Source organism: Psammomys obesus, unplaced genomic scaffold (assembly GCF_907164565.1).
Source record: "Psammomys obesus unplaced genomic scaffold, mPsaObe1.curated_primary_1811, whole genome shotgun sequence".
In the NCBI taxonomy this organism is placed as follows: domain Eukaryota; kingdom Metazoa; phylum Chordata; class Mammalia; order Rodentia; family Muridae; genus Psammomys; species Psammomys obesus.
Window position 1 is genome coordinate 53,221,114 of NW_026585895.1, and position 11,430 is coordinate 53,232,543.

The 11,430-nt window shown below is 49.6% G+C and overlaps 1 protein-coding gene across 2 annotated transcripts in view; it reads left to right on the plus strand.

Annotated features, from left to right (window-relative positions):
- Positions 1-7,467, plus strand: part of Brd3 (bromodomain containing 3) — a 28,759-nt gene extending 21,292 nt beyond the window's left edge. For both annotated transcript variants that reach the window (XM_055599987.1, XM_055599988.1), the window contains exons 8-12: positions 1,206-1,397; positions 2,647-2,888; positions 5,222-5,514; positions 6,472-6,597; positions 7,261-7,467. In XM_055599987.1, coding sequence (XP_055455962.1) covers positions 1,206-1,397; positions 2,647-2,888; positions 5,222-5,514; positions 6,472-6,597; positions 7,261-7,376 — 969 coding nt within the window. In that variant the 3' untranslated portion in view covers positions 7,377-7,467. The remainder of the gene's footprint in view (positions 1-1,205; positions 1,398-2,646; positions 2,889-5,221; positions 5,515-6,471; positions 6,598-7,260) is intronic.
- The last annotated feature ends 3,963 nt before the right edge of the window (positions 7,468-11,430 follow it).

Below are 11,430 nucleotides of genomic sequence, written 5' to 3' on the forward strand. Positions count from 1 at the left end.
GAGGCAGCCTTAGGCACTGTCTACTGCTGAGACCTTGATCTCTGTGCCTTGTTCTCTGTGGACTCCAAAGACCTTGTCATATAATGTCAGAGGGTGCTATGCTGTTAAAAGCCAGGCTGTCAGCCAGGCAGTGATGGCACACACCTTGCTGGAGGCAAAGTTAGGTGGATCTCTGAGTTCAAGAACAGCCTGATCTACAGAGTGAGTTCCAGGACACCTAGGGCTACACAGAGAAACCCTGTCTGAAAAAAACCAAAAAGCTAGCCTGGGGCTTCAATTGGGATATATAATGAATAAATTGTGAAGAAAAAAAAAAAAAAGCTAGACTGTCTGCAGATGGTGATTGTTAGCCACCCAGCCACAGAGGGTGGAGGAGTTTCATTACCAGTGTAGTTCAGTCATCATTACTGTCAGATTATGAATTGGGCTCTGCGGGCTGGAGGCCAACTCCATCATGACTTGCCAGGAGTAGCCTCTTACCTTTTAGTTGGGGATCTAAGGGTTGGGAGGAGTCTAAGAACACACTCTGAGTAGGCACTTTTAGAAGCTGGGTTCCAGCCTGATGGCTGTACATGTGCATGCACGCTCATACATGTCTGGGTAGACCCAGTATATGAGGCAGGCAAAGGGAACACCCCTTATTTTCACATGGTCCCCCTCATCCCTTTTTGCACCAGGAGCTACAGGTCCTACAGGAGCTTCAAGGGACTTTCTAAACTTGGCTTTGTTAGAGTGCAGTTTTGCCTATTTTGGCATTCACCAGTGTGAGGTGCGTCACTGCAGTATAAGCCCAGGAAGGGGGTCGGGTGAGATAGCCAGCTCCCAGTGTCCTGTGGCTTGGGTTCCTGCCTGGGGACCCAAGGTGTTTAGGGCTGGGTCCCTGGGTGTTTAGGGCTGAAGGAAAGACACTCTTGTTCACAGAGGGGTATTACTGAGGAGCCAGGGCACCCAGGGCTGCAGGGCTGTCCTTGCCTCCTATACAAGACTTGCAGATTTAGCTAAGGGAGCTTTGTGTCAGGCCCCAGAAAGCCAGGTCTGTGATTGACTGGCCTCTTCCCTCATTCTAGGCCTACATGTGGGACTTGCCTGTCCCATCGCAGAACTTGAGCCATGTGTGGTGTGGTGCTGCTCAGAGGCATCTTATATGCTGTGGAGGGGCTGCCTTGAGGGTGTGCGGGTGGTCAGCTGTCCTTCTCTCTCCCCAGGATGTGTTTGAGATGAGGTTTGCCAAGATGCCTGATGAGCCTATAGAAGCGCCTGCACTGCCTGCTCCCACAGCTCCTGTTGTGAGCAAAGGTGCTGAGAGCAGCCGTAGTAGTGAGGAGAGCTCTTCAGATTCAGGCAGCTCAGACTCAGAGGAGGAGCGAGCCACTCGGCTGGCAGAGCTACAAGAGCAGGTGAGGGCAACCACCTCTGTGCTGCTTCCCTCTGGGCATGGGTCCCCAAGCCTAGCTATCTAAGCTGTGCCCTTGCTCTCACTTCTCCCTTCTTTGAGCTGCTGTGATCCTTGTCTATAGTACTGTTGGAGGGGTCTGGGCTGGGAGGTGATGCTCATGGAACCTTCCTGGATCCAAGGAGCATGCAGGTGGCTGAAAGCACTTTTGTGTCTGAGTCACTTGGGTACCTGGGGGCTGGGCCATGCAGAAAGGCCTGGAATTCATACGCAATATGAAAAATGCCACAGTAATGACTTTTAAAAAGTAGTGGCTACAGTGGGTGTGTTACAGGCTCCAAGAACTCCTCAGAGCCTGGCTCAGATATGTGCCTCCCAAATTTTCCTCTGCCTCAGTTTCCCTGATGTGCAGAGTGAGATGACTGTTCTCAGGAACAGTCCTACAATATGGTCTACCTTTCCCAGGTGTGGCAGCCAGCCCTGTGAAGTCAGAGCACAGCCAAAGGCAAAGTAGTGTGCCTGAACAGGTGGCTCCAGGGGGAGGCAGGGCCAGGAGAGTAGAGTGTCACCAGATGGAGCTGCATGTCAGATGCTGAGATGATGAGGACATGGAGCAGGGCATGAGGTGTGGCCTTAGGGCTGATGAGTCCTTCCCACTGCATGGTACCTTCCCCTGTTGGCTATGTAGCTTTTCCCAAGATACCAGGGAGCCACACAGGCCACCTGCTTGTCTGTACAAGGTGGGTCATGGTCCTCCTTCCCGAGACATAAATGCAGCGTTCTGTCTTGCTGGCTGCTGTTCGGGCACCAGGAGGATGAGCCGCTGCCGTTGTCTCACTTTGATCCCGCAGACTGGCTGCAGAGCCTTCCAGGATCAGCTGTTGAATGTCTCCTCTGTGCAGGTGCTTACACTGTAGTCCTCTCATCTGAAAGATAAGCATTAACTGAAAGTATTAGCTGCTGTTACTAAGGTCCTCCTGTGTCACCTGCCCCAAGCCCAGCCTATGAGCAACCACCCTGGGAGGTGGGTCCCTGTCCCCCCAATAGGTGAGGGAACAGGTTCAGAAGGTGAAGTGACTCACCAGCAGGCAGAGAGAGAGGGGCAGAGTGGGCTGGGAAGTGCTTCCCTGCATCTCTCTGGCTTCCAGAGACAGAGTGGGCCCAGATGCCCCTGGCTTATCCCACATAGCTGAGGCAGCCACAGGGGTACAGACCTGCCCAGAGTGTCCGCTTAGCTGCCTGCTCTTTTCCAGCTGAAGGCCGTGCACGAACAGCTGGCTGCCTTGTCTCAGGCCCCAGTGAATAAACCAAAGAAGAAGAAGGAGAAGAAGGAGAAGGAGAAGAAAAAGAAAGACAAGGACAAGGACAAAGAGAAGGAGAAGCACAAGGCCAAGGCCGAGGAGGAGAAGAAGGCCAAGGCAGTCCCAGCAGCCAAGCAGGCCCAGCAGAAGAAGGCTCCCACCAAGAAGGCCAATAGCACAACCACAGCCAGCAGGTGGGTGACCACCTGCTTGGCCCTCAGACTGCCTCAGGTCACAAGGACTGCCGGATCTAGGACCGTGCGCCTTGGCTACATGGAAACTGGGCTGGGACTTTGGGGTGACTGAGTGCCTGTGATGCCTGCTGGGGAGGCACCTGTCTGTCTGGCTCTGGTGCTGGACATTAAAGTATTTGCACTCCCAGAGGAGGCTTCTGTTGCTTTAGGTGTTTGGAACATTTTCTTGCTGTGGGCCAAGGGCCTTCACTTTGGAGCCAGGCACTCTAATTTCTGGTGCAGCTGTTAGGCAAGGGGTTAAAGTAGGAAAGGTCCCGAGAGAGGATTCTCTCTAGCTAGGTGGAAGCAGTGAGTGCTGTGGGCAGGTGAGCAGTAGAAGCTGGGTATAGAGCCTCAGGCAAGGCTAGCAGACATTCTCCTTTGGGGAAATGGAGTGGAATTGATACTGCTGGGGGCAAAAATGAGAGGATACAAGGTGCCATGCTCTGGTAAGGCATCCTCTGAGGGAGGGAGCCAGAGACGACTGAAGGGGTCAGATTCTGGCCATTGTGTAGAACAGGTCCAAGGGCAGCAGTCATAAAATGGTAGTTTCACAGGCATTGGTGGCAGCAGAGAGACTGATTCTTTAGAGCTCGCTTGGGTCTAGGTGGGAGGAGGGCATCAGTGCTGAGTATGTGTAGCCCTGGAACCGTCAGCTGAGAGATCACGCAGGATGATCTGTGTTCTAACCTACCTTTGCCTCTCCTTTCTCATCTCTCTCTCTCTCTTCTTAAGGGGATATAGAAATCAGTTTTTCTTACACTGTCTTTGTCTGGATTTGGTGTGTGTGTAATTCTGGTCCTCAAAATGATGGGATATAATATTATATAGTATTAGGGACAATTTTTAAGAAGACTATTTATCCTTTTTTCTATTTTCTGGGTGTTGAGTGTGTTGTGGGGCTTCTCTGCTCTGCATTTTGTGGCCTGGCTTTAATGCACACATCTATAGTTCTGAAATGTCTTCATGGGCAGTTGACATATGGTAGAGACTCTTTGTCAATATCCAGTCTCTCTTCCAGATAATAGTCCTTGACCAGAAGCCTTCCTTGTTGTTGCTTTTAATCTTTTTAGACAATGGTCTATCTGTCCTAGAACTCACTGTGTAGACCAGGCTGGCTTCAAACTCATAGAGGAGCTTAGCTACCTGCCTCTGCCTTTTAAGTGCTGGGATTAAAGGCTTGTGCCACCACACCTGGCCTCCTTTTAATTTTTTAAAAAGATAAATTTATTTTTATTTTATGTGTTGCTTACATATGTGACTTTGCACCATGTACATGCAGTGCCCTTGGAAGCCAAATAAGGTGATCAGATCCTCTAGAACTGGAGTTAGAGTTAGTTGTGAGCTGCTGTGTGGGTGCCAGCTGGATCCAGATCTTCTGCAAGAACAGAACTCTTAACCACTGAGCCATCTCTTCAGGCCCCTTTTAAACTTTTTAAAATTACGTGCGTGGTAATTAATCCCAGCACTCAGGAGTCAGAGATAGATCTCTGAGGTCATGGCCAGCCTGGTCTACATAGTGAGAACCTGTCTCAATAAATAATTGGAAAAAAAAATCACATGTATTTGTGTAGATGTGGAGATCGAGAGAACCGTTTACAAAAGCGGGGGTCCTCCCATTCCATTATGTGTATGCTGGGGATTGGACAGGGTTTACAGGTATTCATCCACTAAGCCGCCTTACCAACCCTGACGCCTATTTTGTAAGACTGTAATGTACCTATTTCTGGCTTTTCCCACCCTTTTAGAGATAGGTCTCCCAGTGTAATCTATGCTGGCTTTGAATTTATTACCATCTTGCCTGTTGAGGTTTGTATGGTGTATTTTTCCATCTTCTTTACTTTAATCTCTCACTAGAGGGACTTGTTTTTCTCATCTGACCATCTTTTCCTTTTAGGTGATATACCAACAAGTTGATACTTACATTCAGTGTAATAACTGACACACTTGAATTTCATCTACCATGTCATCACTCTCACTGTCCCTGGTTTTTCTCTTTCTTTTCAAATTTTAATTGTATGAATATGGAGGTCTGTTTTTGACCTGTTGGCTTTGACAGGTAGTTTCTGACCGGGCCCTGGGCCAGGAAGCAGCTGTTCTGACCCTGAAGTAGGGCCGTGCCTGTCCTTGGCAGGCAGACTAGACATCCTCAGATGGTTTGCCCAGTTCTTGTTACTGAGGAACTCTGGGTACACCCCTAGGGAAGAAAGCAGTGTGTTGTGGAGAAGAAAGGGGTTAGGTGGTGGGATAGGTAACAGACTCAGTGCCACATGGCTTCCTGTGTTCTGCCTCAGACAGCTCAAGAAGGGTGGCAAGCAGGCATCTGCATCCTATGACTCAGAGGAAGAGGAGGAGGGCCTGCCCATGAGCTATGATGAAAAGCGTCAACTCAGCCTGGACATCAACCGGCTGCCCGGCGAGAAGCTAGGCCGTGTGGTGCACATCATCCAGTCCCGGGAGCCCTCGCTCAGGGACTCAAACCCAGATGAGATTGAGATTGATTTTGAGACGCTGAAGCCAACCACACTGCGGGAACTGGAGAGATACGTCAAGTCTTGTTTACAGAAAAAGCAAAGGAAACCATTGTGTAAGTTGTGTGGCAGTCAGAGCATGGTGCTCGTAGCCTCTGCAGCCTGTGAGAAGAGTGGGTCTTAGGCCCACAGCTGGCTTGCTGTCTAAGCCTACCTGACCACCACAGGCCCCAAGGACATCTGCACTAAGCCAGGGCATGCTTGCCCCCATGTCCTCTTCCCTGTTCTTTACTAGGGAAGGTGCCTGTTGGGCCTTAACAGGCCTGTGATGAAAAAGTAGGACTTCGAGTTGGCCCAGGCCATTCATTCAAGTCCAGTTAGGGCCCATTTCATACCCCTTCCGAAGGCTCTGTTTGGGGCATTGGCTGTAGGGACGAGTCCCATTCTCTTGACTGATCAGATGTCCAGAATCTCCACAGGATGGACTCTAATGTGAGCTAAAGTGCACCCTGAATTTGCTGGTTTCACCAAACAGGAACCAGTCATTGCATGGGCCTGCAGGTGCTAGAAGCTGGGAGGAATCTGGAAGTCTCAAGGCAGCCCCTCACTATCTAGGCTTATGCCAGCCTACATGTGGCTGTTCAGGTGTGTTTGGTCCTTGACTACTCTGGATGATACAGGAATTTGGTACTGAAGGCTGAACTCACTTCCAAGACCATGTCAGTCTCCGGCTCAGGCAGGAGAGAGTAGCTGTGCTGAGGGGGGAATGAGACAAGGGGGTCTGTGCCCTTCCCATTTGAACAGATGACAAATCATAGCTCAGGTTCCAGGCTCTGGAGAGTAGAGATGACGGTAAATGTTGAGGACTCCATGGGTGCGGCAGTGGTTGTTCCAGGTTACCCTAATGTTTCCTGCTATGCCAGGGTCTGATAACAGCTCCGCACCAAAGATACATTGACCCTGCAGCAAGGCGGCGGTGTGGGCACTAGCATGTGGGGCTGGGATCTTTTGGCCACCTGTTGGTGTGGGGTTGGTGACCTCTTGGCATAGCTGTCTCACTGCTCACTTCACAGCAACAAGTGGGAAGAAGCAGGCAGCCAAATCGAAAGAGGAGTTAGCTCAGGAGAAGAAAAAGGAGCTGGAGAAGCGGCTACAAGATGTCAGTGGACAGCTGAACAGCAAGAAACCCACTAAGAAAGGTAAGCATGGAGGCCTGCTGTGGGGAGGTAGCAGTCACAAGGACCAGGAGAGCAAGGTCTGCCTCCTAGCACCTCCTACTTAGCCTTATCTACAACCAGGGGCAGGGGCATCTATGCCCCTTGGGGTAGTTGCAGGAATGAGAGAGAGAGAGAGTGTGTGTGTGTGTGTGTCCGTCTGTCCTAGAGTTCTATGGAGTTAGGTTCTTGGAAGGAGGTCCTTGGGGCTGGCCTTGATGTTGAGGGCCTGGGATCCACCTGCTGCCTCCTCACTCCTAAGCATTGGTCACCAGCTTATAGGAAGCAGTGAGTTTCTGTCTTTCTAATCCAACATGTTAAACTAGTATGGTGAGCAAGTGTTGTCTCCGGCCCAGGTCTTTTGTTTTGGTTTTGTTAGGTCATAGATTTAGGTTAGTAGGTATTTTTGTCTCTTTGTTGTCCTTGGGCTTCAGTGATGCTGTAGAACAGCAGGACGTGTAGGCAGCTGTCAGAGACCAGTGGTCAGCTTGGATCTCACCTAAACATGTACCATGGTGTAGCCATGTGGCCACTGGATGTGATTTTCTGGGTAGCCTTCAAGTATTGACTGTACCTCTGGGTCAAGACAGAGAAGACCTGATGACACACTGCTCAGCGAGGGCCTTTCCCACCCTTGTGTCCCTGCAGAGAAGTCTGGCTCAGCGCCCTCAGGAGGCCCATCAAGGCTCAGCAGTAGCAGCTCCTCTGAGTCTGCAAGCAGCAGCTCCAGTGGGTCAAGCTCTGACAGCAGCGACTCAGAGTGAACTCGGACTGGAACAGAGCTGGACAAATGGACGTGGCACACGCTGACTGCAGTGTTCCCTCCTATGGTTAATATACTTTCGTTCCATGGTGTGCAGGTTTTCTTTTACTTCAGTGTTATGATCTCTTCCAGCTGTGCTCCGGTAGGGCGGAGAGCCTCGCACGTGCACCGTACCCCACGAGAGGGCCGAGGTCTGCAGGAAATGCCTTTGCAGCTCGGTTTAGTTTGGAGACTGCGGCCTGGGATGCTAACCTGATGACCATAGACACAGTGGGAGGTGTGGCTGGACCTGCCCAATCCCTCCTCAGGCCCAGCCTCGCCCCTAGTAACTTGAAGGAAGCTTTTCAAGGGTATTTCTCTGGAATGGGTTCTGTGTTTGAAAGCTGTTAGAACACTAACCAGCAGGTTACTTCTCTCCGCAGGGGCTGAGGACAGATGTGTCAGCCCACGGGAACCAGGCTGGGCCCCAGCGGAGGGTCCTCGTAGCTGCAGATCAGAGCCTCGCACCTCTGGGCTGGGCATGGAGAAAGAGGGGTGCTGAGTTCTCTGGTCCCTTGACTGTGTGTGCAGCGTGCAGGTTTTGGGACACCGAAACTTTTACCTCAACTTAAGGGAATAAAAAGAAAAAAAAAACAAAAAGTTAAAAAAAAAAAACAAAAATAAACCTTTTTGTAAGTTCATCCATTTTCTACAGAAGTCCAGCCCAGCGTGCCCCACTTTGCTAGCGCTGCCCGGCTGCCACCGCCTCATGCCCTGAACCACCTCCCCAGTTTTATGTATATATAAATACTTTATTTATTATTAACATCATTGGTCATTTTTTAAAAAAAGAAAAAAGAAAAGAAAAAACCATAAATAAGTGCATTGAGAAAAAGTGGAGATGCAGGCCCCTGGCGATGAGGAGACTGGACCTGTGGTGAGAAGATTGGTCCTGTGGCAGTGTGGCTCCTGGTGCTCATCACGGCTGGGCTCTCTGGGCTCGTTGGCTTTTTTTTTTTTTAAATGAAATCTGGGGACTTTACAAGTATAGACATTCTTCGGCTGCAGCACATCTTCATTTTATGTTGTCTCTTCAGTTCTTTCTTACTAACTTCTGGTCTTTTTAAAAGACGTCAACGGAGGGAACCTCGGTTCTTCAACACAAGCTTTGTAAGCTGAGAGAAAAGCAATGTATATCAGGCCAAGGTCTTGACATTTAATTTTCTATTGTAAAAAGTAATAATATACAGAGTTTAACAGAAAGTTCTGTTCTGTTTGTTGTGTTTGAGGCTGCCGAATGGTTTTGGAATGCAGGGTCAGCCTGGATTAGCTATAGCGTTGTGGCCTCAGCCAGGAGCACACAGGCCAATCTCCCAGGCCTGGAAGCAATCTGCAGAGGCTCTGCCTTACCTGTCTACTCCTGACAGGGTCAAAGGTGAGCCTGATGATCACTGTTAGCCCAGAAAACTGATTATCCCGACCCCACCTGAGGGGGCCAAGTGCAGAGCCTGGTTGTTGTATGGTTGTACTGAGGCGGGGGTCCCTGCAGTTTCTTCCATTACTTCTAGGCAGAGCCAAGGACTCATCGTCAGCATCCCCACATGGGAGATATGTAAAATTTCTAAAGTCGATGCCGCCAGCTCTTGTGGATGTGGACAGGCAGTGAGTGTCAAGCTCGGGAAGCAGCTGGCTGGCTACCATGTCTAGACGCCTGGTGAGTGATCAGCCAGTTAAACTTGTAAGCCAGTTTGTTTATAATAAAAATATAAGTGGATTTTAAGGTTCCATTTTTTTAAGGTTACCCTTGTTTTTCAAAGGTATTTTTTAAACAGATCTTTAATAGAATATTTAAGCTGTGACTGTAAGAAATAAACACGAGGAAACTGACAGGCCTTCGCATGGGGTCTCAGTGGTGGCCTACCATGACAGCCTGGGCAGCATGTCTAGGCAGGCACAGCGCCTGGGCATGCACTGAGTGCCTCTGTGAGATGTGAGGCAAGCAGAGCCCGTTCCTGGGTGGTGTCCCTGCAGCAGGGCAGTGGTGCAGTGCTGGTTCCATGAGAGGAGGGTCTGGCATTCCCGTGGCTGTGGTCCCTACTGAGCAGCCTCGGTCATTGGTGCTTTTTTCTTTTTCTTTCTGTCCAGACTTAAACTGTTTTGTCTTTAGAGTTTTGGAGGGCCTCGGTCCCCACAATGCCAGGCTGCAGGGTAAACTGTCACTCCCTTCTAAGTTACAGAGGCTACAGGAACTTAGATTGTTGTGTGCAGAGCTGGAGAACAGCTGTCCACAGGCTTCCTTAAGGGTCACATGCAGGAGTGAGGCAGGCACTTGGCAGACAACTGGGAGCCGAGGAATGGGCTTCAGGTTCAGACCTCCTCAGCTTGCTTACAGACGGGAGACATCTTCTGTGGTTTTCTTGGTTTGTCCTTTTGCAGCTGTCACGCCTTTTACAGTCATTTGGGAAATGCAAGCCCACTGTCAAAGCTTTGTCATCCTGTTTCTCACTGTCCCTGCTACTGGCATAATACTTCCAGAAGCTTTTCTTTTTTTTATATATATATTTAAAATGTTTCTTTTCTGTATGATGTGCATGCAAGTTTACCGTAACTTTTCTTAAACTTTTTAGTGCCGTTTCTAGTATATTCTTGTAAATGTCAGTTACTGAAAATGAGTCCATTGTAAGTAGTTTAGCTTGTTTTTTGCAATGCCGGCCTCAACAGCACAGAGTAAAAAGCGGTAGGAAGTACTCTGGTGTCTTCTGGTAATCATGAACCTTTCTCCTAGGGTGTTTGTTTTGTTTTCATAATAAAAAGAAGGGGAAAAAAGGTTATGTCTGCATAGTGCTCCTTGCTGCAGTTCCTCATTCTGAAGGCACATGGTGAGTCCTCACACTTGACCTGTTACAGCTCTTGGTAGAAGAAATACACAGAACATCCAAAAAGGGCTCTAAAAACCATTTCAAGCTAAGTGTGGTGAAATCTGAAATCTGTTAGGAGGTTGAAGCAACAGAACTGTGAATTCTTTAAGGCCTGCACACTACATAGTAATGGGGGAGGCTTTCGCAGAACAGCAGCAGAGCTCTTGAGCACCTGCTGGCCTCTGTCGTGGTGCTGGGGTACAGGGAGTATGGCCCTCCTTTAGACTGACTGCCTCCCTGAGGACCAAGGCTCTCCTAAGATTGTCTCACCTAACGTCCGTTCCATCTCCTTGCTGCTGTCTACTGCCAGGTTCCTTGTATAGGCCTCCAAGTGTAGACCCAGTGGAAATGTGGGTTAGAACACATGAAGAAACCTATTCTGCTTGCCAAAAGTAGGCTGTGGAATGGTTTAGACACAGTAAAGGACTGAAAACTTGTAAGTGGCCAGGCCCGGGGAGGAGGTTCATGTTCCCATCCAGAGTGTGTCAGGCTACTTTGGCATTCTTGCTGCCACTACCCCTTCCCATCAGACTAGTCTCTTCCAGTACTGGCCTGGCCTCCTAAGCACAGATGGCATCTTGTAGTCTAAGCAGCTTAGTGGCTTTCCAGTGTCCTACATGAGGCATGATGCTTGTGTGCCAGCCATACCTCCTGGATACCCTAAGTGCCCCACAAGTGCTCACTCTCCCAGCGCAGTCTGATTTGTCTCCCAAATCAGTGTGCTGTATCTGATAGGGACAGTCTTGGGTTAGGGTGATATGTGAGCAGGTGGCAGCAATCCCAGGTAAGTGTGAAGCTTGCGTGTGGGACTTCAATTGAACTGAAAGGCTTGACAGAAACTGAGGAACTTGGAACAATTTCCAAGTGTCAGGCCTCCAGGTCAGGCCAACCAGCCCATACTGTATGATGAGGCCTCCCTCTATATTTACAGAAATACACTACAGAAGTCCAGCCCATGTCCTTGATCTCCGCAGAGAGCTGAAGGACCCTCGGCTCCTCAGGAGGCTCCAGCTGCCCAGGCTGGATGGAGTATTTGAGGAATGCACTGTGTCCTGATGGTTTTAAAACAAATTTGCATTTCTGCAAAGCGATACAGTAACATAAAGCCATGGCTGAGACATGCTCTTTGCATAAGTTTCAAGCAAAGTGCTGCCTCTG